Source organism: Erpetoichthys calabaricus, chromosome 6 (assembly GCF_900747795.2).
Source record: "Erpetoichthys calabaricus chromosome 6, fErpCal1.3, whole genome shotgun sequence".
In the NCBI taxonomy this organism is placed as follows: Eukaryota; Metazoa; Chordata; class Cladistia; order Polypteriformes; family Polypteridae; genus Erpetoichthys; species Erpetoichthys calabaricus.
The window spans coordinates 214,453,098-214,477,848 of record NC_041399.2 but is presented as its reverse complement, the minus strand read 5'-3'; the positions used below and the strand labels follow the sequence as shown (position 1 = coordinate 214,477,848).

At 41.8% G+C, this 24,751-nt stretch overlaps 1 protein-coding gene across 1 annotated transcript in view; it reads right to left on the bottom strand.

Annotated features, from left to right (window-relative positions):
• ranbp9 (RAN binding protein 9) overlaps window positions 1-24,751 on the bottom strand; it is a 150,723-nt gene that overhangs the window by 12,053 nt on the left and 113,919 nt on the right. The window contains exons 8-12 of the mRNA XM_028790888.2: window positions 19,649-19,757; window positions 15,779-15,975; window positions 10,220-10,364; window positions 3,931-4,052; window positions 3,689-3,840 (exon numbers count right to left, since the gene is read on the bottom strand). Of these exons, the coding sequence (XP_028646721.1) occupies window positions 3,689-3,840; window positions 3,931-4,052; window positions 10,220-10,364; window positions 15,779-15,975; window positions 19,649-19,757 (725 nt within the window). The remainder of the gene's footprint in view (window positions 1-3,688; window positions 3,841-3,930; window positions 4,053-10,219; window positions 10,365-15,778; window positions 15,976-19,648; window positions 19,758-24,751) is intronic.

Sequence of the window (24,751 nt, the reverse complement as noted above, 5' to 3'; positions counted from 1 at the left end):
ATGGAAGTGATCACTCCTGCTGCGTTCAGTCACTTCACGTGAGCCGCTCTCTTGTGTGATGTTGCGATGTCCACGGGTTTATTTAATGTTAGCTAAGACCCGGCAGTTAAAAGTTTCTCGCTACAGCAATTTTAACTCTGTTACAAAGTGATGCAAACTCTCGTTTATACCTCGTGTCTTCTCATTAAACTTGTATCTCGCGAATATGGCATTGCAAACGGAAGCGGGAGCGTTTCTATAAAGTTAATTTAAGGTTACGGTTTACACCGTGCTTTTTTATACCTCGTGTCTTCTCATTAAACTTGTATCTCGCGAATATGATATTGCAAACGGCAGCGGGAGCGTTTCTATAAAGTTAATTTAGACTTACGGTTTACACCGTGCTTTTTTATACCTCGTGTCTTATGAAGATGCTTGTATGCGTCACTCACTCGCTTCTTATTGTTTCGCTGCCTTGTCAATTGTGTAATGAATGTTTTCTTCAGCGCTCTTTGGGGCTCCTCCTTCTTTTCTACGTACTGAGTTCACAGTCAGTTCACGTGATTACGTGGGAGGCGTGATGACGCGACACGCAACTCAGTCTCCTACGGCCATCTTGCTGCCTTCCATTACAGTATATGGACAAAAAAAAGGTTCCAGTTATGACCATTACGCGTATAATTTTGAAATGAAACCTGCCTAACTTTTGTAAGTAAGCTGTAAGGAATGAGCCTGCCAAATTTCAGCCTTCCACCTACACGGGAAGTTGGACAATTAGTGATGAGTGAGTCAGTCAGTCAGTGAGTGAGTGAATCAGTCAGTGAGGGCTTTGCCTTTTATTATTATAGATGTTCATGTTCATGACTCCATCATCAGGAGAACACTGAACAACAATGGTGTGCATGGCGGGGTTGCAAGGAGAAAGCCACTGTTCTCCAAATAAAACATTGCTGCTTGTCTGTAGTTTGCTAAAGATCACGTGGACAAACCAGAAGGCTACTGGAAGAATGTTTTGTGGATGGATGAGACCAAAATTGAACTTTTTGGTTTAAATAAAAAGCGTTATGTGTGGAGAAAGGAAAACACTGCATTCCAGCATAAGAACCTTATCCCATCTGTGAAACATGGTGGTGGTAGTATCACATGGTTTGGGCCTGTTTTGCTGCATCTGGGCCAGGACGGCTTGCCTTCATTGATGGAACAATGAATTCTGAATTATATCAGAGAATTCTAAAGGAAAATGTCAGGACATCTGTCCATGAACTGAATCTCAAGAGAAGGTGGGTCATGCAGCAAGACAACGACCCTAAGCACACAAGTCGTTCTACCAAAGAATGGTTAAAGAAAATACAGTAATCCCTCGCTACTTCGCGGTTCACTTTTCGCGGATTCATGACTTTGCAGATTTTATATGTAAGCATATCTAAATATATAACGCGGATTTTTCACTGCTTCGCGGGTTTCTGCGGACAATGGGTCTTTTTACTTCTGGTATTTGCTTCCTCAGTTGGTTTGCCCAGTTGATTTCATACAAGAGATGCTATTGGCGGATGGCTGAGAAGCTACCCAATCAGAGCACGCACTTAAGTTCCTGTGTGCTGCTGATTGGCTCAGCGACCGAGTGCTGCATTAACCAGGAAGTCTCATCTCACTCATTCAGCATTAACGTGCTCTTGCTACTGCATTCAGGGGATTATCACCTTCATCGTCATCATTTTTACTGCGCAGCATATTCATCACCATCATCACGTCATATATAGCTACGTGTACTTCGCTATACAGTAAGTGTAAACTTATCTACCGATTTCATATTGCTTAGCAGTTGTCCCTGTTATTAATAGAGTAAAGGGTGGGTTGTAAACAATACAGGGAGGGTTTAAAAACGTCCAAATACACGTTAAATAATTAAATAAATATGGTGTCCCTACTTCGCGGAAATTCAGTTATCGCGGTCGGCCTTGGAACCTATCTCCCGTGATAAGTGAGGGATTACTGTAAAGTGAATGTTTTGGAATGGCCAAGTCAAAGTCCTGACCTTAATCCAATCGAAATGTTGTGGAAGGACCTGAAGTGAGCAGTTAATGTGAGGAAACCCACCAACATCCCAGAGCTGAAGCTGTTCTGTACGGAGGAATGGGCAGTTATTGCTGCAAAGGGGGGGGGGGGGTCACAGCAGATACTGAAAGCAAAGGTTTACATACTTTTTCCACTCACAAATATGTAATATTCGATCATTTTCCTTAATAAATAAATGACCAAGTATAATATTTTTGTCTCATTTGTTTAACTGATTTCTCTTTCTGTTGATGTTTTAGGTCATATTTATGCAGAAATATAGAAAATTCTAAAGGGTTCACAAACTTTCAAGCACAACTGTAACTGAAGAAGACAAACTATAAAGTTTGTGTTTGCCTGAAGTGTTTTCATCACTGGGCTTTTCGAGTTCCAGATGAATGAAAAATGACACAAAGGTGACAATCATGATTAAACATAATAAGGGCTTGTCTGTGAGTCCTTTCCACCTTTCTGGACATAAAAAGCCCCCTCTGTAAGGGTCATAGTCTTTGTTGGACAATCACTGCTAAAATGAAGACCAAGGAGCATCCAGCTGATGTGCATTTCAATGACTTTGTTTCTCACAAGGCAGGAGATGGCTACAAAAAATATCCAAGTTTGAATGTCCCATTTGTGCACCCATCCCCAGAAAGTGGCAGGGTCATCACAGCACCAGGACTCTTACTAGAACAGGCCGTCCCTCAAAACTAAACACCAGAGCGAGGAGTCGACTGAAAACCCAACCATCACTCTCAGAAGTCTGCAGTGCTCTTTGGCGGACACAGGAGTGAAGGCGCAGGGATGCAAAATTTCAAGAGTTCTCCGTAAAACAGGCCTCGACGGGAGGATAGCAAGAAAGAAGCCGCTAAGAAGGTCCACATAAAAGCACAAATGGCATTTGTTACAAAGCATGAGAAAGACTCCATTAAGATGTGGGAGAAGGTTTTCTGGTCACATGAGACCAAAACAGAACTTTTTGGCCTGGCTTCAAAGAGGTTATGTGTGGTGTAAAACTAACACTGGCCAAGCCTCAGGAAACACCAAACCTATCATGAAATGTGGTGGTGATGGCATCATGCTATGGGGATGCTTTTCATGCCTGGAACTGGGAATTGTGTCAAAAGTTGAAGGGACAACGGATGGAGACAAACACCATACAATACTGCAGGAGAACTTGTTCCTGTCAGCTATGAACCTCCAGCCCAACAACCAAGATGGTTCCGTCAAGAAGAATGGGGAAGAACCACTCTTGAACAATACACAAAACTGGGACATACTTACCTACCCAAAAGAATGAAGGCTGTTATTGCAGCAAAAGGGTTCTTGACAAAGTATGAATGTGGAGTTGCTCTTCTTCAGTAAAATATCTACAGAAAACGACTGATTGTGACCTTGGAAATGTACTGTCGATGCCTAAGAGTTCACATTAAAAATACCGAATGGATAAATATGTGTAGAAATCTTTTGTTACGTAGAAACTTAGGATGCCACTGTTGCAAAACTATTAAATGACTGATAGGATTTCCATTGTGAGATTATAAACATGCGGTAGAGACACATGTCTATAGACTGACGACTTAATATTAGGATGCAAAAAAAAACAAAACTTAGAGAATACAATGACGAAAAGTCAAAGAATCCCAACTGCCACTACCTTCAACATCTTCTTATTGGCAGAATTTTTGCCACATTCTCTTCTGAGTTGCTCACTCATTGTCTGTAATTCACGGCCAAAATGGATCATTCGCTCGATGGCTGCCTGACTGCCTCCACAGAGCTGGCGACGTAACTGGGTGGAATCAACCTCTGTCAATAAGAAGAACACCGCTCAGTTAGTCTTGAAGCCACCAAGTGCACAGACATCTCATTTTATTTATTTAAAGGTAGAAAGGTTACCCATTTCTGCCTCACACTCCTCCATTTCGTGATCATGTTTGGAGCTGCCATTTAGAAAGCCATTAGATGAGGATTCAGACACTCCATTACTGTAGTGGTCCATTTCCATGTCCACGTCGTTGCTAGAGATAAAGGGGTCAGGGAAGGAGAAAATAAACTGGTTACCAGTCGAGTTTTTAAGTGTGTATATCAGCATAAAACCTGGGACATTTAGGAAACAAACACTGAGAGTCTTTTGGTTGAACACATCAAGACAACTCATCTCAAATATCCTGTTGTCTTTACACAAATATTCAAAACAATAGGACGTCCATCATTACATGAAATGGGAAAATGCCACCTTTGCCACTCCACAACCCAGGTGTAGGACTCTTAGAAACTGTAAAGACCCCCAATAAAGACCGTACTAGGAAAGTCCAAAAGATTTTCACCAGAGAAGTGTCAACTAGTAATGGCCGTCTTCAAGGGACTGTGTGAGACAAATCAAGTGTTAAGCCAAGTGGCATTCATGCCAGTGGGGTGCCTAAGAACTTAGATAACCTCCTTAGGGTTCGTTTATACTTCGCACTCAGAACGCGCCCGCATCATGGGTGCCACGTGTTCCCAGCGTTCATTTGACGCATCCTCTGAGCAGGTCCTCAGAAATTAAAGCGACACGTGCGCGAGTTGCAGTACCAGCAAAAACGTCGGGGGGCACAGTGTGCTAAAAGTTGGAATGTGACGTCAGAGTCCATCTTTACTATCTACATGTGACAGAAAGCTGCTATGCGGATCGTACGAGATCGATGTGCGCGCTTCGATGTTTGATGAATGGTTTGATGTGGTGAAGCAAAATGGCGACATACAAATGCATTCGTGGTGCTTTTATATTCAAGCGTCACATATTCCCGATCGTAATGACACGACACATTTTAAAAGTCTCGCTTACCATCTTTTGTGCCGTCTTTTTTTTCTAGGGCTTCCTGCTGACCGGACAGCAGCGACAAACAGCAATAGATCGCCACACTGAGCACATTAAATGTATGATATTCTAACCATCTGCACATTTAGAATCCTAAGATTTATACTTGATATCACTTTCATGATGAAATGAATTGAAGTATGTATATTACATTTTACAGATAAATCATTAATTTCATTTAAATAATAAATACTGTTAATAATTACACACATGGGGTGACACGGTGGCAGAGCGGTAGCACTGCTGTCTCGCAGGGAGTCACGTCATTGGTATTCCCTTTCCTGGAGTTCTCATGTTTTCCTGCTGGGTTTCCACCATGTGCTCCGGTTTCCTTTCCAAATATGCAGATTTGGTGCCACTAAAATGACGCCAGCGTGTATGTGAGTGCTTGTATGCACCTTGCGATGAGCTGATGCCTGTCCAAGGTTTGTTTCAGCCTCGTGCCCAATGCTTGCTGGAATGTACACATCCCTGGATTGATGGATTAAACATCCTTTTCAGAGATATTGTGGTAAGGTATCCTCGGAATTTAATGGGCATTCCAGGCAATTCACAACACAGCGAAGCCAAACCTTGTTCTCACCGTGATATCTTGCACTGCCACCTGATGGATTCCTCCAGATTTCCGTAAAATACGTGCGCAAGTATAAACAGTAACACGCTTGCGTAGCAGGAGCGTCCGCTGCAGCATGTGTCGTGTGAAGTATAAACCCGGCCTTAGCGTTAGTCCCGAGCGTCACTCAGGCAACCGCATAGACGCATCTCGTGTAGGCGTTGGGACTCGAGGATTACTTCAGCTGTAAAAGTGCCAACAGCGTTAGTGCCGAGTGTCACTTGGGAAATGTTATAGACCTGTTCTGCATAAGTAACAGACACAGGGGTTACCCAAGCAGCGGCGCAGACACGTCTTGTCCTACACCCAAAATGGCATCTCGTAGGAGATGTTTTTCAGCAACCCAGGCGGTGTATGCACTTGACACGGATATGAACAGTGATGATGAATCAAATCTGTCTTCAGGCAGTGGAACTGAAGAGGAGAAAGAGACTGGAAGTAGTGTGATGGCACGCCCACGACACAGAAAACCACCCCGATTGAGATCCGAGTGCAGCAGATGACACCTCAGCACCACACTGAACACTGTGAGGTGTTTTTTTTTTTTTTTTTTACGGTGGCTGGAGTGCCAATCCTGCCACCAACCCCCAAGTTTTCCATGCAAGTTGGGCTGGATGCAGATTAACATCATACGCAGGATGGAGCAAGTGCAGGTTAAAGGCCTTGCTCAAGGGCCCAATGGTGTTTTTACGAGATTCAAACTGGCAACCTTTCGATTACCAGTGCAAATCCCTAACCTCAGAGCCACCACTCCACCTGAAAACTGAAATAGACAAAAATTGAAAGAGATTCTGATGAATCCGAAGGTGACGCTCGTGTCAATTGCACGCACGCAGCGTGCTGTTCAAAAGATGATGAGTGTGGAAAGAAAATCCACAAGAAATCACGGTACTGTCGTCCTGACTCTGACGATCGATTGTGTATTTCACCGTAATTCAAAAAATACCACACAAGTGGCACACTTTGATGGTACATTATTATTATTTGTATCATTATTCTATTTTCTACTCTTCTGACTTTGTACTTTTAGTGGTTTGCACATTTTACACCAGAAAGATCAGATTTAATAAATATGCAATGCCAACAACAATTTATTTCTTGTACAGCCCAAACTCACACTAGACATGCCCCAATGGGCTTTAATAAAATAGGCCCTGCTGCTGACAGCCACCCAGTCTTGACTTTCTTAGAAGAAAATGAAAACAAAAAAAAACTCCCAAAAAAACTTGCAGAATAAAAAAAATGAAAAAAAAAGACGGAAGAAACTTGGGACGTGCAATTCATAATTCAGAGAGAGAGACCCCCTTCCAGAGTAGGTAGGGTAACGGGTATCAAAAAACCGGGACAAATCCAACACACAAAACAGAACACAAGCAAACTTAATGGAAGAGGTGTTGGTGAGGCCAGCAGGGGTGCTAACCCTGTGGTCTGCATGTGGATCCCAATGTCCCAGTGCAGTGACAGTGACGCTGTGCTGTAAAAATGGTGCCGAACTCGTGACTTTCAGTGGTCATAAAAGGTCCCTGGGGATCCTTCATAAAGAGCTGGGGGTATCCCGATGTCCTGGCTAAATTGGCCATCACGGCCTTGTCATTCTGGCCCCCTAATGTTCCACGGTCTCTAATTGGCTAACTCTTACCCACCACTTCACCACCTAACGACTGTGTGGTGAGCGCAAAAAACGGCTGCCATCACATCGTCCAGGTGGATTCTGCACATTAGTGGTAGTTGAAGTGGCTCTCCACTGTCTATGAGCAGCAAGAAAAGTGCTATATAAATGTAAAGAACTATTAATATTATTATTATTTTTGAACACGTTAGTGGATCTAACACTGAAAAGTTGCAGCCTTTCAGCATTTAGCATTGAGTGCCGCCCTGTGTCTGCTCTGCTTGTCATTGTTAAAATAAAATTAGGGGAACGGAAAATGCAAACTTATAATAAAATGACAAAAAGGAGTGTTAAGGGTGATGGCAAAAATACAAATATTTTAAAAATTTTTAATCTTACAATGAGGAGAAAAATAAACAACCAGCTAAATAAGCAATAAGATGAATTATTGGGAATGTTATTTGTGTGCAACACATGAGCACTTGAAGCTGTGCAGAGGAGAGCAAACAGGTGTCCCTCAGGACTTAAGGACACGTCCTACCCTGAACAGCTCAGAGAATTAAACCTGTTTGGACTGAGGCAGAGGCAAGGCTGGAATAAGACCCCCCCTGGTGCCCCTTGGTGACCAAGTCAAGTCGGGGAGCAGGCACTGGTACAGTGCATTGCCACACCCACTACACAACGAAACAACTCGGGATCCCGGTTGACAACTGCCCCCCCCCCCCCCCCCAAAGTACACACACGGTCCAGTCCTACCCTCCTGGAAATGACCCTCTATCTGCTGCAGCCAGGTGTTATGTGGGCGACCCCTTAGCCAGGTCCAGCCACTCGGGTCCCCAACAATGAGGATCACCCTCGGGGAAATGCACCACATGGCCGTAGTGCCGTAACTGACGCTCCCTCACAATGCAGGTCATGTGCCTCATTCGGGACTCAATGAGCAACACAAAGTCAAACCAACGGTACCCAAGGATTTTCCGGAGAGACACAGTACCAAAGGAGTCCAGGTCTTCGTCTCATGTCACTGGATAGCGTCCATGTCTTGGGATAGTGACCCAATGAACAGAACTCCTTAGCAGTGAGCTGATCGAACTTTAAACAATGCAGTAGGTGGTCACCCGGCCATTTAATGCGCATGGAGACTCTACGTACTCCAGTGACGATTCGAGCGGTGAAGAGGGGCCATCTAACTTGATAATTTCAGCCAGCGGACATGCCGTACTCTGACAGGCCCAGGGAGGTAAACCTGGTGAGTCTCAAGCAGAGGAGACATCATGGGGACCTCATCCATGGCGTCACAATTCTCAAAGGTATGGGGATCAAATGGATCCAGCAGAGCTCTTTCAACTTAACGGTGAATCACCGTACTTGAGGACACCAGTGGAAATTAAGTAGTGAAGCTGGGAAGCACTTCTTTATGCAACAAGCTCTTTATCACATAAAGAGTTGTGGGATTGGGAACAAAATAGAGACATATGCAGGGGAAGCAGAAACCTTGACCACCTTTTTAAGAAGAATGTGGATGAGATACGGCAACATGTTAGCCATTGGCTAAACCAGGGGTGTCGAACTCTGGGCCTGGAGGGCCGCAGTGGCTGTAGGTTTTCATTCTAACCCTTTTTGCCCTTTGTTTTAATAGCCCTGTTTTTAAGGATTCAGTGCTCTGACTTGATTCCTTTCTTCATTAAATCACAGACAAACAGAAATGAGATGTGAAACGAGCCAACAGATGACCAGCTAAATTGGTCCTTCAAACTCCAACCAGTTTCTTAATGAGAAGCTGATTCTTGCTGTTAATTAAACTCGTTCTTTAATTCCATGGCTTGTTGCTGCTCTCATTCTGCACAGCAGACATTTCCAAAATTGTTGATTTTCTGTTTTTCCTAAGAACACCGTCAGAATGTTTTGGTGATCTGAGAGATCAGTCTTACTGAGACCTTCACCTTTCTTTATTTTCAGATATTGTGGACAGCTGGTCGTGTGGGCAGCTCGTTTTGTGTCTGATTATTGTTTTGCTGCTAATTAAGGAAAAAGAAACAACAAAGGGGTTGATTCAAGTTAATTAAAATTAAGGGAAAAGAAGTTAATTAGCAGCAAAAAAAAAACTGGTCACTAATGAAGAAGATGGTTAGAATGAAAACCTGCAGCCACATGCGGCCCTCCAGGACTGGAGTTCGACACCTGTGGGCTAAACAGAGGGGCTCGATGAACTGAATGGCCTCCTCTCATTTGTCAAATTTCTTATGTTCATATGCAATTAAACCAATCATTGTGAAGCCGGTTAGAATAAAAACCTGCAGCCACAGCGGTCACCAGAACTGAATGTTTAAACCACCATACTGGCCAGAACAACTACATACCAGCCATTAAGCAAGGTGTCGTGGGGCTTACTGTATGTCTATGGGCTGCTTTGCTGCCTCAGTAGTTCTGTCTGTTTTTACAAGAGTTAAAAATAGCATGTCAGACAATTAAAGACTAATAGAATGGCGATTATGAACTTGACAGTGATGGAAAACACATGTAAGTGTACAACACAACTTCCTAGAAATGAAGAAATGCAAAAAAAGTCCACCAGTACATCCCACAGAGATGGCGTGGCTAAACTTAAAAAGAGCCACGTGTACGAGCGAGCGGCTGTGCTGCTCTGACGTGACATTAGAAGGCTGGGCACCCGTCGACAGTGAGAAACAGTAAGATGGCAAGTGAGTTGTTAGACACAAAGGAACATACACTGTAGACAGACAGACAGAAAGTCCAAATGACAGTAGAAATTATAGGTGGGTGAATGTGAAAGCTGGTATATGACAGACAGGCAGACATCAAAGGCACTGCATTAACAGACACGTCAACCCTAAGGTGAATCTGAGCAGCCTCCGCAAGATCCACTCCAGATGAAACACTAAGGTTAATAAAGTTAAGCAGAGAAACAATAAAGGCTCCCATAATCAACTCCAGATGATGTACTCACCTGTGAACAAAAGCTTAGAGATGTCACTGAAGAGGTGACGGGCTCACTTGGAGCAGCTCAGTGAAAACGGACAACTCAGCCGCTTTCTCTTCTTGTCACCACAACCCTAACTGTTGCAACTTGATGGACACAACTTACCTGGTGTAGCTGTTGGGTTGCTGGGATCTTGAACTGTTTATACTGTTCATTTCTGGTGTTGTTAAACTGGACGGCTGGTGTTTGTGACAATGGGACTGGTGCGGTTTGTTGGATATAACTCCATTACTACAGTTGTTGTCAAAGCCTGGGGACAAAACATGAGACATTAGACAGAAATCATTCAGCATGGTTGGTTTGCGTTAACAGTATCAATTACGAGGGACCTTAAAAAAGATTAAAATTATAACTGTGAGCAAGCTGCTTGAGGACTGGCATTCTGAACCTGCGCAGTGCTGTTTGGCTTTGCCCGGGACGTATTCTAAGACAATGGGCCTCCTGCTGTAGCTGGTGGTTTATCAGGTGTATCAGAAGTACTGTGTAGCTAACTAAATGCTTCTGTATACAACATCTGTAGTCCCCCCACCACCACCCATCACCCCCAAAAAGGGCTGATATTATTGGCAGGCAGTGTGGCGTAATGGTCAAGACACTAAACTTCAAACCCTGAGGATGTGAGACTCAGATCCTGCTACTGACACTGTGTGACCCTTAGCAAGTGACGTCACCTGCCTGTACTTCACAGTTTCTCGCCACATCCCAAAGGTGTGCATCTTAGGTTAATGGAGGACACGGCTTTGGTCTGGTGTGAGCAAGTGTACCCTGTGATGGCCTGCTACTCCTCAGTGATGCTACTGGAACAATCTGGACGAGAACAGGCTCAACTGGAATAACAAAACAAATGTAACCCAATGTATTTCAAATGTTGTAAGTTGGCTTGGGTAAAAGTGTCAGTCAAATCTTATATACCATATATCCTCGCGTTTAAGTTCTCCCGCGGATAAGTCGGGGCTTGATTTTATCGTATAATTTCCAGTATTTTATACTGTCGGTTGTATAAGTCAAACGCGGAAAACTCACACTGGTTGTCCAAGACATTATGATATGCCAACGCGCACCAGAGAGAGTAACCACGGGGCACACGGCATTTTTCTTCTATGTATTGTGCCTACGTGACCACATGGTAATACCCGCACTATTCTGAAGCGATGTTTGCATTGTTTTGTGTGTTTTGTATCTCACACCCTCATGAACCTTTATCGTAACAGCATCCCTTATCTATGATGGAGCATTCAGTCAGAAGAAAATATGAAGCTGGTTTTAAATTAAATGTTGAAGTGGTGAAAGAAATTAGTAACTGCGCTGCTGCAACAAAATTTGATGTGTCTGAGAAACTGGTGTGAGATTGGAGGAGGTAAGAAGATGTAATAATAAAAAAAAAGTGTTGTATTTTTGAATATGCATATAAGTCAGGGTCTGATTTTATGATTGATTTTTCGGTTTTCAAGACCTGACTTATATGCAAGTATCTACGGTATATAAACGTCTACACGCGGAAGTGTGTGTGTCTGTCTGTCTGTCCGGCCCGGAAATACAAGGCTACAGCGTGAAGTTCAAAGAAAGCGACTCTGTCGTCAAAGTTGAAACCACCGGCAAAAGAGAACCTCGCTTAACTGCTAATACACAAGTGAGGTGAGCACATCCACTAAACGAAACCGCCAAGGAAAAGAGAACCTTGCTTAACCGTTAATGCACAAACGATGCGATTGAAGTCTCAGAATCCATGGTTTCTAGGAGCCCAGGCTCTTTACAGCACGGACTTACACAGCAAGTATTAAATAGTAACAACTAATAAGCCCGCGATTTGCCAGCGAATCGGATATCCAAGAATGGCAATCAGTTTCTGTTCCGTCCGATATCTGGGTTGATGACATATCATGGAGGGTGGGTGTGTCTGGGGAAATGTCATTTAATTACATACGCATATCTGTAGTAAAGCGGTCTCGTTTTGTGGAGACGTGATTCCGTTGCCTTTGCTGACACCGACTGTTGGCAGAGTGGAGCACAGCAAGTTCAGCCCCGCGTCCATATCCGGTTTACGCCGTGCAGTTTAGACGTCTGGGGATTCCGTACTGTAATACTGTAATGTGATTCACATATGCACTGAATCCTCTCGTTTTTGTTTTCTCTGTGGCGGGCTCGTTGCAGTGCGGCAGTGCGAGTGCGCCTCCACGCGCCCTGCGTCCATATCCAGTTTACAACCTTCGGTTAGTAAGATGGATAGTATTAGGTCACTAGAGTTGCTTACTCTTGAGTATGTTATGTGCAATCGCCAAACAGTCAAACCTGCCTACGTTACATTAATTCGTGCTTTTCCTAGTCATTTGGCTTTTATTGATGGTCACTATAAAACACAATTTTACAGGAAAGTGTATTGTTTTGAACTGCTACAGGTAATCAATAGGAATAAAGTGAAATCCGAGTATAATTGATCATCATTAGATGTCTACGACTTTCGTTTGTTTATGTCATTCACTCAAGTATTTTTTATTGTGTTTTTCCTCAGTTGTATCTGGTCCACCGTTTAGAGTCTGTAGATGAAAATTTATATGTAAAATAAAATTCTGGAGAGCAGGGGGATTGGAGGGTTGGGGTGTCCCCCATTCCAAGTAAGCAGACGTGCATGTAAATGTAAACGATGTCAGAAGGCAGGGTGGGGGTCCCCTTGCAAACTCCATAGATTACATTGGAGTAGCTTGTGGGGGTCCCGTTAAGTTTAAACTGATGCTGTCAGTCTAGGGGCATTTCTAGGATTTGCACGTATCAGCCCCCTCTATGGTTGTCGGGCACAGGCGTACAAGTATAGAAAATAGAAAATCAGAGGTCCCTTCAGGCTTTCACACACATTCAAAAAATGGTGTAACATTCATCAGGGGCTGTATTGTATATGATGGACAAAACAACAAGGGGCTTACCATTATTATTGATCATGTATATAACCGAGAAAAAGATGAGGGGCTCGACGCAATGTTTGTTTATATGGCACATTCCAAAGACAATCAATTTCTCGATGTGATGCGGAGGTATTTTTGTGTGTTACACATTTGTGTTATTTAAAACTCCTAATAAATTATGCATTTATAGTTTTAATGCTTTGTCGATGTTTGTGTGAATGAAATTTACAAGTGTAATTTTTTGTTAGCCAAACTAAGTAGCTTGTTTATAATAAACCTCATTCCAGATAATCTTAAACAACCCACAGGGAGCGAAGAAGTCATTTGGGCCAATAGGGAGAAGTCGGCTATATAGCTACCAGCTTTGTTTTCAGTTTCTCTCAATACTGGGAATAAAAACTCAGGCAAATAAGACGATCAGTTTCTATTTACGTTCATATATATGGAAATTGCGTGTTGGATGGGTTGGTATTTTACTGGGCAGAGTGGTGGCTCTGAAGCTAGGGATCTGCACTGGTAATCAGAAGGTTGCCGGTTCGACTCCTGTAAATGCCAATAGGGACTCTGCTCTGTTGGGCCCTTAAGCAAGACTGCTGTCACTGTCCTGCTCCACTGATAGACTGAGGAGATCGTTCCTCCCCCAAACTATGCGATTCTTCAATTCCACCCGGGGGGGGGGTGGGGGGGGGGGGGGGGGGGAGGGGGGGTAAACGTTAATATTATACAAAGTTATTGTCTGTTTTTTACCTGCATTATTATCAATCTTTAATTTAATATTGTTTATTGTATCAGTATGCTGCTGCTGGAGAATGTGAATTTCCCATTGGGATTAATAATCTATCTATCTATCTATCTATCTATCTATCTATCTATCTATCTATCTATCTATCTATCTATCTATCTAAAAAACCCTCGAAAATCTATTTTTAATATAATTAATATTGTAACATTCAACTTCATCTATTTTTTATTAACAAATAAATTTAGCACTTAAAACTTACGTAGTCTGGTTACTAAACAATACCAGGGGTGGTGATGGGATCACTGGGGCTTTAGTCCAAAACAAGTTTTGCTCATCACTGTTTAAGTCTTCTGTACTTAAAACAGCTTATATTTGAGTAAACCATTTCAACAAATAATTAGTATGCCATTTTGTTTCGTTCATGTGCTAAATCTTGCCTTATGACCTTTATACGACGTATACTGTCACTCTGTATATTTGAGAACACATTTTTCCTGTTGCTATCCCGTAGTGAAGCTAGTAGCCTAATATAAGGTGTGCAAAATTGAAAAAAATAAACTTTTGGGTTATTTATTCTCACTCCGTAAAAAATACAAAATGAAGTGAACATGAACTAGTTCAAAATTGAAATGGTGAACTATGAACGTGAATGTATTCATTTTAATCAGTGTGAACTGAACTTTGAGCGAGTTCTGGTGAGGTGTGAACTTGCACAGCACTGCTCCCCAGGTTTGATGGTGCGGAGGTCCATAACCCAACCAACACAGGTAAGGGTGCCCACTGCTGTTCAGGGTGAGAGCACAGGCAAAATTTTGGAACTAAACAAAGTTTAACAATCTTCCCCTGTACAAACGGGTTATCTGTGCAAAACTTAGCTGAGATAAGTTCAACAGTGAATAGAATGGATGAACACCAACCATAAACTCACATTCAGCTTTATATAATAATATTATCTATACAAAGGGGCCTTTCTAAGCACTCAAGGACACTGAACAAACAATAAATAAAAAACACATCATAAACAAAACTTAAAACATCAGAAAATACAGAAAATATGAAAGTTAAAAACCAAACAAAGCCTCTGTAATCACAGAGAAAAGGCCATTTTAAACAGATGGGTTTTAAGTTTACATTTGAAGGTTGAAAATGATTCGATATTTCTAAGCTCAGCAGGTAGTGAGTTCCAGAACGACTGAACGCTCCACTCCCCATGGTGGTTAGACGGGCGAGAGGGACGGTCAGATGGATGGAGGAAGAGGAGGATCGAAGGTTACGGGAGGGAATGGCAACATGAAGAAGGTCTGACAGATATGGAGGGGCGAGGTTATGAATGGCTTTAAATGTTAACAGCAGAATTTTAAAATCAATTCAAAACTTAAATCCAGAGCCAATGAAGCTCCTGCAAGACTGGAGTAATATGGTGAATAGACGGGGTTCGAGTAATGATGAGTGCAGCAGAATTCTGGACCAGCAGAAGCTGATGGAGAGATTTATTAGTGAGACTGAAGAGGAGTGAAGTGCAATAGTCCAGACAAGAAGTAACAAGACTGAACAAAGATGGCAGTGATATGGGGAGTGAGGGGGGCCGGATGTGATTAACATTACGTAGGAGGAAGTAAGCAGACCGGGTGATGCTAATAATGTGAGACTGGAAAGACAGAGTACTGTCAAGGATGACACCCAGACTCTTGACCTGAGGTGAAGGGAGTTATCAATGACAAGTGAAAGATTATCAGCTTTGGATAATGATGATCTTGTACCAATGAGGAGAACCTCCATTTTGTCACTGTTTAATTTACGAAATTTTGAAGAAAACCAGGATTTAGTTTCAGCAATGCAGTCAATAAGCGAAGATGATAGAAAAGAAGAGGTGGGTTTACTAGCAAGGTACAGCCTGGGTGTCATCAGCATAACAGTGAAAAATTAGTGTTATATTTACGAAAGATACTGCCAAGGGGAAGAAGGTAATTAATAAAAAGAAGAGGCCCCAGGACAGAGCCCACCTGAAGTAACGGCGGTAATTACCTGATAAGTGTCCGTGTGATCCACCAAGTTTGACTAAAGGCAAACAGTGAAGACTCACGCTATGGCTGGGGCTCATACTGGGGCTGCCAAATGTCCGCGGGCTCCCTGGATAGCTGTCTTGTGACTTAGGACTACGACCACCCAGGCACCGCACTTCACTGTCTGTCCCATTTACCATTTCTATAAATTGACGAACTCTGTAGGAAAAATATAAAGACAAAAAAAAAAACATAAAAGAATGATCATATAAACAGATTTCCTACGAGCTACTCAGATAAAAGTCAACACTGCATGATTCACTGGTATTAAGTGAAGACTTTTACGTACACAGGTTGCAGGTGGATGTTTGGCACTAACAGTTACCTTATTCAGTTCGTTTATTATCAAAAATGGGAAATGCAATTTGATTTTTACAGTAGCTGTCAACATGCAAGCACATCTGAAACACATACAGGAGTGGAGATTTAAAAAACCACGAGTGAACGTCATGGAAAAGGGCCACAGGGTTCTGCTGATATCGCACTTTATGCTTTGTCCCCGGAGACAGACCTGCTCAAACGGCGCTGCTGTTGTTCTCCAGTCTTACTGCTTTCTAAAACACCTCGAGGCGTAAATGAATAATTCCAGGCAGCTGTGATATCTTTGATTTCTTTTTTACTGCCTGGTCTGGGAACTGATATTTTGTACTAAAGCAATGGCCCATCTCACTGTTGTTACTTATTACATTTCCAGTAGCACCACCTCAAATTGGCATAATACAAATCATATGAATTTTAAATAGGGGCGGAGTGGTGGCTCTGAGGCTAAGGATCTGCGCTGGCATCCCGAAGGTTGCCGGTACAAATCCCGATCACTCCCCAAAGAGATGCTACTCTGCTGGGCCCTTGAGCAAGGCCCTTAACCTTCAATTGCTCCAGGGGTGCTCGCTGTACAATGGCTGACCCTGCGCTCTGACCCCAAGGGGTTTGCATTTCACTGCGTGTTATCCTGTATAACTATTTATGTGACAAATAAATAATTATTATTCTGTTGCCTCGGGCAGTCTGCAATTCTCTTATTCTATATCATAACTGCAAGTTCAAAAATAAGAAATTTAAGAATTTGGGGCTTGGATTAAATCCGGATTGGACAGACTCTAAACAGCATGATGTCTCAGATAGGAGTCTAAATACTCCATTGCATCACACCCTGGACACATCCAGAGATTCCTTGCTTCCACATCATGTGAAAATACAATAATGTATGTTTTGTCTGCATGGGTTTTTTCGTCAGGCTCTCCAGATTTTCACACTTGTCCCAAAGTAAGGCTAAATGATGAGTCTAAATTGTGAGAGTGTGCTGGTGTCCCATTGAGAGATGATGGTGCTGGGAGAGGCTCCACCGCCACTCCTGGGTTGGATTAAGCAAGTTTGGGAATGCAATGCTACTGTATACACATACACAACTGATCGGGTCAAGAACATATTCACCCCACCTGCTGCATCATCCAGGTCTTCATAATTGATAAACTGAGCTGGAGAGTTTGCATCTGAAATAACATTGAATTTCAACAAATTCTGTAATTGGACGTTCCTTGAATTCTGTATTTGTAAATGTGGGGTGAATATAAAAGGTTCTTTTATTGAGTGCAATAGGTTAATCCACGTTCCTCGACCATGCCTCAAACTTTTATTATACTCTTATTCTTGATATTTACGATATAATGGTTATGGAGTCTCGCAAGATTATATGGTTTTGAGACATGGGCGCTATCCAGTGACTTGAGACGAAGACTGGATTCCTTCATGCGTGTCACTTCGGAGGATCCTTTGGTACCACTGGTTTGGAATCCCGAATGAGGCACATTACCTGCATTGTGAGGGAGCGTCAGTTACGGTAGTATGGCCACGTGGCGTCATTACCCGAGGGTGATCCGGCTCAAAGGATCCGAGTGGCTGGACTAGGCCAAGGGGGTCATTTGCAGAGGGTGAGACTGGACAGCGTGTTTGCCTGGGGGTTGCCAACCAGGATCCCGAGCTGTTTCATCTTATGGTGGGTACGGCAACGTGCTGCACCAGTGCCTGCTCCCCAACCTGACCTGACCTGTTATGGAGTCTCTCACATTACTATGGAGAAAACTCTGACTCAATGCACTCATAACAAAGTGCTTCACCTGTGCACCATTTGAGGATATTCTACCACAAACTGCTCATTTTCTTTAGGAATCTGAAAATAACCCTTCCATAAAAATTAAACTCTTTCTGATCTCCAGTTTGAAACTTTGGGATCCTTGACTTGCACAATCCAACTGCACCTCTGATAGACAGATGGCCTGGTCTTCTCCTGTAAAATTCTATAATACAAAGAGGAATTAACGCGGTCTTCAGCAATGGTGACTCCAAACCATAACTCAACTGTTAAGTGCTCAATATCAGGCCTCACAATTGCTATGAGGTTGTAAATAAAACGTACATGTGTCAATCTTTAAATACATTTTCCACAAACAAGAATTTTCACCAGCTCCATCTGGGTGGGACTCCACCTAATGTAGCATCATATTTCATTACCTACTGACCTACATAATTACATAAATTAAAATGTGAAGGCGGCCCAAACTGACTCCTTTGACCCTTACGCTTTGATGTACCTAATTCAGCAAAACTTTAACACTTAAGTGTGTTTACATGCTCTTCAATTACCCAATTATTCACAGAAACCTGATCTTGAAAATGCCATGTAAACCTTCTATTCTGATTAGAGGAATTGGCTTGTTGTCCTCTGAGAAAATTGTTTAACAGAGGTAGATTAGCCAATTATATGGCCATGTAAACCCTTAACTGGGTTACAGTGAAGGATTTTGCAGTCTGAGTATGTCTGTTGCACTCCTGTCAGCCTGCGCATGTGTTCACTTCACACTCGTTTTCAGCAGTCGTGGGTAGAAGCATCCACAAAATACATTTCCAGAGGCAAATGTTCATGTGATCCCATTATTCTTTCACTTCAACCACCACTAATGTGAAGCATTCTCCTAAATGATGCGACACGGCAGCCATTTTTGCATCAGTACGCTTATCACACATTAGTGATTAGGTGGTAAAGAGAGCCAATCAGAGACAGGGGATGAACAGAGGGCCAAAATGACTAGGCCATGGTGGGCAATTTATCCTGGACAACAGGAGTGCTGAACTCAACAACACAATGTAGAGAGCAGTAGGGTGCCACGTTAAAAGTAACGCGAGTTAAATAGTCCGATTACCTTTTAAAGTAACGAGTAACCCAACCGCAATACTTACCTTTATGAAGTAAGAATACCGTCATTATTCTTATTCCAGTGGCACTGCATGTAAGGCGAGAAGCACACATACTGGTATGCCAATCCTTTGCAGGGCACAATTACACAGCCGAGCGAAAAAAAGAATTTAATGCGTGTTATCAGGTAACAGAACCCAATAAATAAAGTGTTAATTTGGCTAAACATACTTAATACAAGAAAAATGATAACAGGTGCCATACTTATTTTCTTATTTATGGTGGCCAATGAGGACGGCCACATGGCGCCATTACCCGAGGGTGACCCGGCTCAAAGGATCCAAGTGGCTGGACCAGGCCAAGGGGTGCTGCTTTGAGGAGCTTCCTCCCCTAATATCCTACAAGACACGTTTATTTAATAGAGCTGTATAAGCACCAAACTAGTTGTCTTGGAGTTTAATATTAAAAGACAACCTTCATGATGACAAACATATATTAAACTGATCACGGAAGACATTTAAAATTCACAAAGTAAGAAGAGATACTGCTTTTAATGTTCATATCACGCCTGCATATTGAAAAAGTGTGTTAAATCTAAAAAGAAATGCAGTTTTCACATAACATCACGAGAAGGATACTTACTTCAACATAAATAAAAGATTAGGATTTCTTTCTAATAAACCTGGATACAGCTGTTGTGTTGTTTCAATTGCTTCCCCCATTCTTCCAGATAAAACTAACTTCTGTATTTCTGAGAAAAGGAAAAAGATAAGCCAAAGTGAGGACAACTCATTAAATATTTATAGAGCATTAATGTAAATAAGTCATTGAGACGCTAAAAATATTCTTCAAAATTTTACATACAGCATATTACATTTTTTAATATTACATTTATCAATATTATTACATCTAAGCAATAATTTGCAATTTCCTTTGTGCTCTTTACTCTTTAATCCCTTAGGGATCGATAAAATTCATCCATGCTTCCATCTATCTGAACAACTGACTTAAAAAATTGAATAAATTAAACAAACAATATTTCTACATGCCTTCATCTGACAATATGCTCCCAATTACCCTCAGACCATGGGTTGAATGTGGCATTTTAAATGGCATCTATATATTCTCTCACTATTTTACAGAAATGTTTGGTGACACTACTACAATAATAATTACAGCCAATGCCCACACTTATCTTCTAACCATTCATTATCAAATCTGCTTAGTCCACTTTAAGGTTATGAGGGCAGGTGTCTGTTCCATCAGCACTGGGTACAGGACAGAGACTGAGTCTGGATGAGATGCCAGTCCACTGCTGGGCACATTCATATAAACCCAAACCCCCTCAAAAAACATTCAACCATACTAAGTCAGTTTACAGTAGTTAGTTGAATTGGACACACATGGAATATTCAATGATGGATTTCTGCTGTGAAATAAAAGCACAATTGGGGCAAAAAAAAACAAAAAAAAAAAACCCTCATCTTATTTAAAGAGGAAAAAAGGGACAAACAAAATGTGACTGCATGTAAAGATGACTCAATAAAGGCCACAATTCCCCCTGGGAACAAATAAAGTGTTTCTTTCTACCTATCCATCATATAGTGACTTATATCTATCTGTGAGTCTGTCTATCTATTATATAGCACCTTTTATATCTATCTATTATATAGTGCCTTTCATATCTTAGTGCCTTTCATCTATCTATCTATCTATCATATAGTGTCTTTCCTTTCCTTCCTATCTACCTTAAATGAAACCTGGGCATCCACTGGTTAACATTAAGGGCAAAAAATGACAACCATGTACTGAAGTTAAAAACTTTCTGAAAAGTTGCTGTTGAAAGAACGCAATATCATAACATGTCAGAAGTAACTTTTTTGAATTAAAAAAAATCAAGACACATATCCACTCATCCATTCTCTTAAGTCGCTTATTCAGGTTAGGGTTGTGGGGCAGCTGGGTGCAAATGAATGGCAAAAAATGACATTAATGTTTTTCCGAGAACTTCAAACCATTCTTCAAGCTCAATGTTCTGAATTCCAGCATGGGGCACCTAATTTGGGATAGGAGATGTATTCTTACAAAATGAAAGGAACAAATATACTGTAGCAGATTTAAAAGGTAACACTCAGCAGTCTGGATTTCTTAGATGCTCTGTGTGATGTACACATTTCTCTAAATGAAAGACCTACACTTCTAAGGTTAATAATACTCTGTCTCGTTTGTTAATTTTGGAATTTACATCTTTCCACAGTGTAATATTGTTCAAGCACTACTTGGACAGTCTGTTCCAGCTCTGCTTTAAGACACATAGAGGGTTCTTAAGTAATCAACACAAGTTGGGACACCCGTGCAAATTGTTTGCTTCAACTTGCAAGGCTTCATTTACTTGAATTGCTGCAGAACATCTATAGTCTGTAAACCATCATTTGTTCATTGAAGAAGTCTCATTTGGAATATTCTGAAATTTCCTTTTTGTCAGTTTTTGCTAACCTAAACTTTTAATTTAAACCTCTTAGCAGTTTACTGCTTACCTTTTCACCATTTTAGGTCATTCGCTACATTTCAACTGATTACATTTGAAGGACTACACCCTGTCTTGAAAGCTTGCACATTGTAATCTACTCAAATATCATCCATAAATTGCTAACACATTACATGACTTTACAACTAAATATCTCTAGAGGTGCTGGAAAAAGATGTGAAAGCAGTCAAGCTCTGGGATACTTAAGTTTGGCAGACAAAATAGATAACAACAACTCAAAATTCTGTGATGATGACTGAATATTTTGAGATTATTTCAAAACTAGAGGGTTCGTCCCCTACTTGCTTAGCTCGCCAAGCAACACCCCACCCCCTGCCTATGCTATCTATGCACCAGCCACTTCATGTCTCTGCCACTCGCATTGTGAAGAGGGGGGTGCTGAAAGCACTCCAAGGAGTACCGGTTGCTCCTCCGAAACCCACTCTTAAACAGTGATACAATGGGAAACAAACAAATCGTTGATTTTATATAGTATATATACAGTATATATACACACAGTGGTACCTCGGTATACATCCTTAATCTGTTCCAGATCCTTTGACTTATACCAAACAGGACGTATACCAAATGAATTTTTCCCATAAGAAATAAAGGGAAAAGTATTAATCTGTTCCCATGAAAAAAAATCCTATTGTTATTGGCATATTATACATTGATGGGGTTCTATAAAATAATTTAAACACTGCTTAATACTAAAATACCTAAATACCAAAGAAATTAGATGAAATAAATGAAAATTTAACCTCACTTTACTTTTTAATAATGTCTTTGTTTTTCACAATCATAGATACCATCGTTCTTGGCATATGCTATGCAGCAGCCATGTCCCGGATATGCATGCCACCCTTCGTACTTTTCAACAATCAATTCAAATTTACGCGAAAAAACACAAAATCACATGAAAATTCACAGAGTTATAGCGCAGGTTGTTCACTGAATGCTAGCAACTGGTGTACTGACGCTCGTGGGCAGTCGTGGCTTTGTCTCGAGAGAGGTAAACAAGGGTAGCGCGCCGTGTTCTAGCACGTGAGTCGTATTCCAAGCAAAATTTTTCGCATCCAAACAGGACGTATACCGAGGTACCACTGTATGTCTTCTTCTTAGTCTTGCCCCTCTCACGTGGTCACCAAACTGTCACACCTGGGTTGTCCCTCTAATGTTCTCATTCCTAATCTTGAAAATCATAGCATCTTCAACTCTGCCACTTCCAGCTCTTCATTCTGCTTTTTTGTCAGTGCCATCATCTCCAAACCATATAACACAGGCTGGTCTCGCCACTGTTTTATAGACCTTCCCTTTCACTTTTGTGGGTACTCTTCTATCACAAATCACTCCACCCAATCCACCCTGCCTGTCTTCACCTTTGCAGAGACGTCTATAACTAAATTAAAATTGCCCACATTAGAATGATAAAGAAAAATCGGGTACAAAACTCAAGACAATGAAACTGTAAGGCCAACCGGGTAATAGTTTGAAACATTCCTCAGCTACCAATGGGCCCGTCGATGTTTCATTCACTCCCTTGTTACTCTTTCTATATTCCCCAATTTGTGCATTAATTTTTGAGTATGGGCGGAGAGGAGTGTTTTGTGTTTGTTTGTTTGTTTGTATATAGCCCAGAAATCAGGTATTATTATTGCTGGTTTTCTTTTGCTGCATTCCGATTTTTATTTCAATAAAAACTTGATCAGGATAAATTTGATGTATGACCTGCTTAACTTTTACATGCATACTTGACCAGGAGTGACCGGGGTCTACATCTATTTAGCTGCTTCTCTTCTCTGTTAAGATTTCCAAGACCCACACAAATATGAAGATAAAGTAAGGGCATCATAAAAGTGTTAATCTGCTGGTACTGTAAATACATTATTCGCTAAGTACAAATTCACCATGAGGTTAACACCATCATTAGACATTCCTGAAATTCTAAACAAAAGGCCAAAGGCTGACGTGGTGACTGGGATGACAGCTTCAGTTGAGCTAAAAACTCCAAATTCAATGCGTGAGCTGCAGGCCTTACTACAGTAACAGATTAGGAAGATGTCTGCAGTGGGAGTACTAAATTATGGATTTTCTCTGCTTGACATCCCTATCACAACACACGCAGAAAAAGAGCAAGCACATTTGAGGCAGAGGCAGACAAACGTTATATTTGACTGACTCCAGCATTCTGGATCAGTGATCCCATTTCCTGTAAAACTGAGTCAGGGGGACAAAGTGAAGATACCTTGACGTTATTTTGGAAGAACAGGGTGGATAGGATTAGAGAGCTTTGTTGGGCTGAATGGCCTGTTCACATAATATTAGAACAATCTAGACAAGAATATAACGCTAAATAAAAAGACACAAAGGAACACGTACAGCACCACGAGTTTCACATTTCAGACAAATCGCTGTTCTGAAGTGCGGGCGCAACACTCGGACCTGAATTCTTAAATTAGGAGTCTCGACATTTGCAGAAATTGGGTGACATCACGCCTCATCCCATCATGCCCATCTTCAGGGAAGCCACTTGTATTACAAACATTTTCTTAGGGTCAATACTTCTTTATTATTATTTTATTATCATCATCACGAAGGTCTGCCTCGCCATCTCTGTTCCAGTTTGTCCCAAAGGAGTATGATTAGGGTTGAGGTCAGGGCTCTCTGTGCAGGCCACTCAAGTTCTTCCACGCCGAACTCATCCCACCTTGTCTTTATGGACCTTGCTTTGTGCACAGTCATGCTGGAATAGAAAAAGGGCCTTCCTCAAACTGTTTCCACAAAGTTGGAAGCATAGCGTTGTCCAGAATGTCTTGGTATGCTGAAGCCTTAAGATTGCCCTTCACTTGAAGAGGCCGAGCCCAAACACTGAAGAACAGCCCCACACCACTCCACCAAACTTCACATTTGGCACAATGCAGTCAGGCATCCGCCAAACCCAGACTAACCCATCTGAATGCCAAACAGAGAAGTGTTAGTCGTCTCTCCATAGCACACGTTTCCACCACTCCATCTGACGCTTGGCATTGGACTTGGTGATGTGAGGCTTGCATGCAGCTGCTCAGCCATGGAAACCCATTCTGTGAAACTCCCGCCACCCAGTTTTAATGCCAGGAACTCTTCAGCTATGGAATCAGTAGAACGTTGGTAACTTTTACACCCCATGCACCTTAGCAGTCATTGACCTAGCTTTGTAAATTTATGTCTTCTTCCGT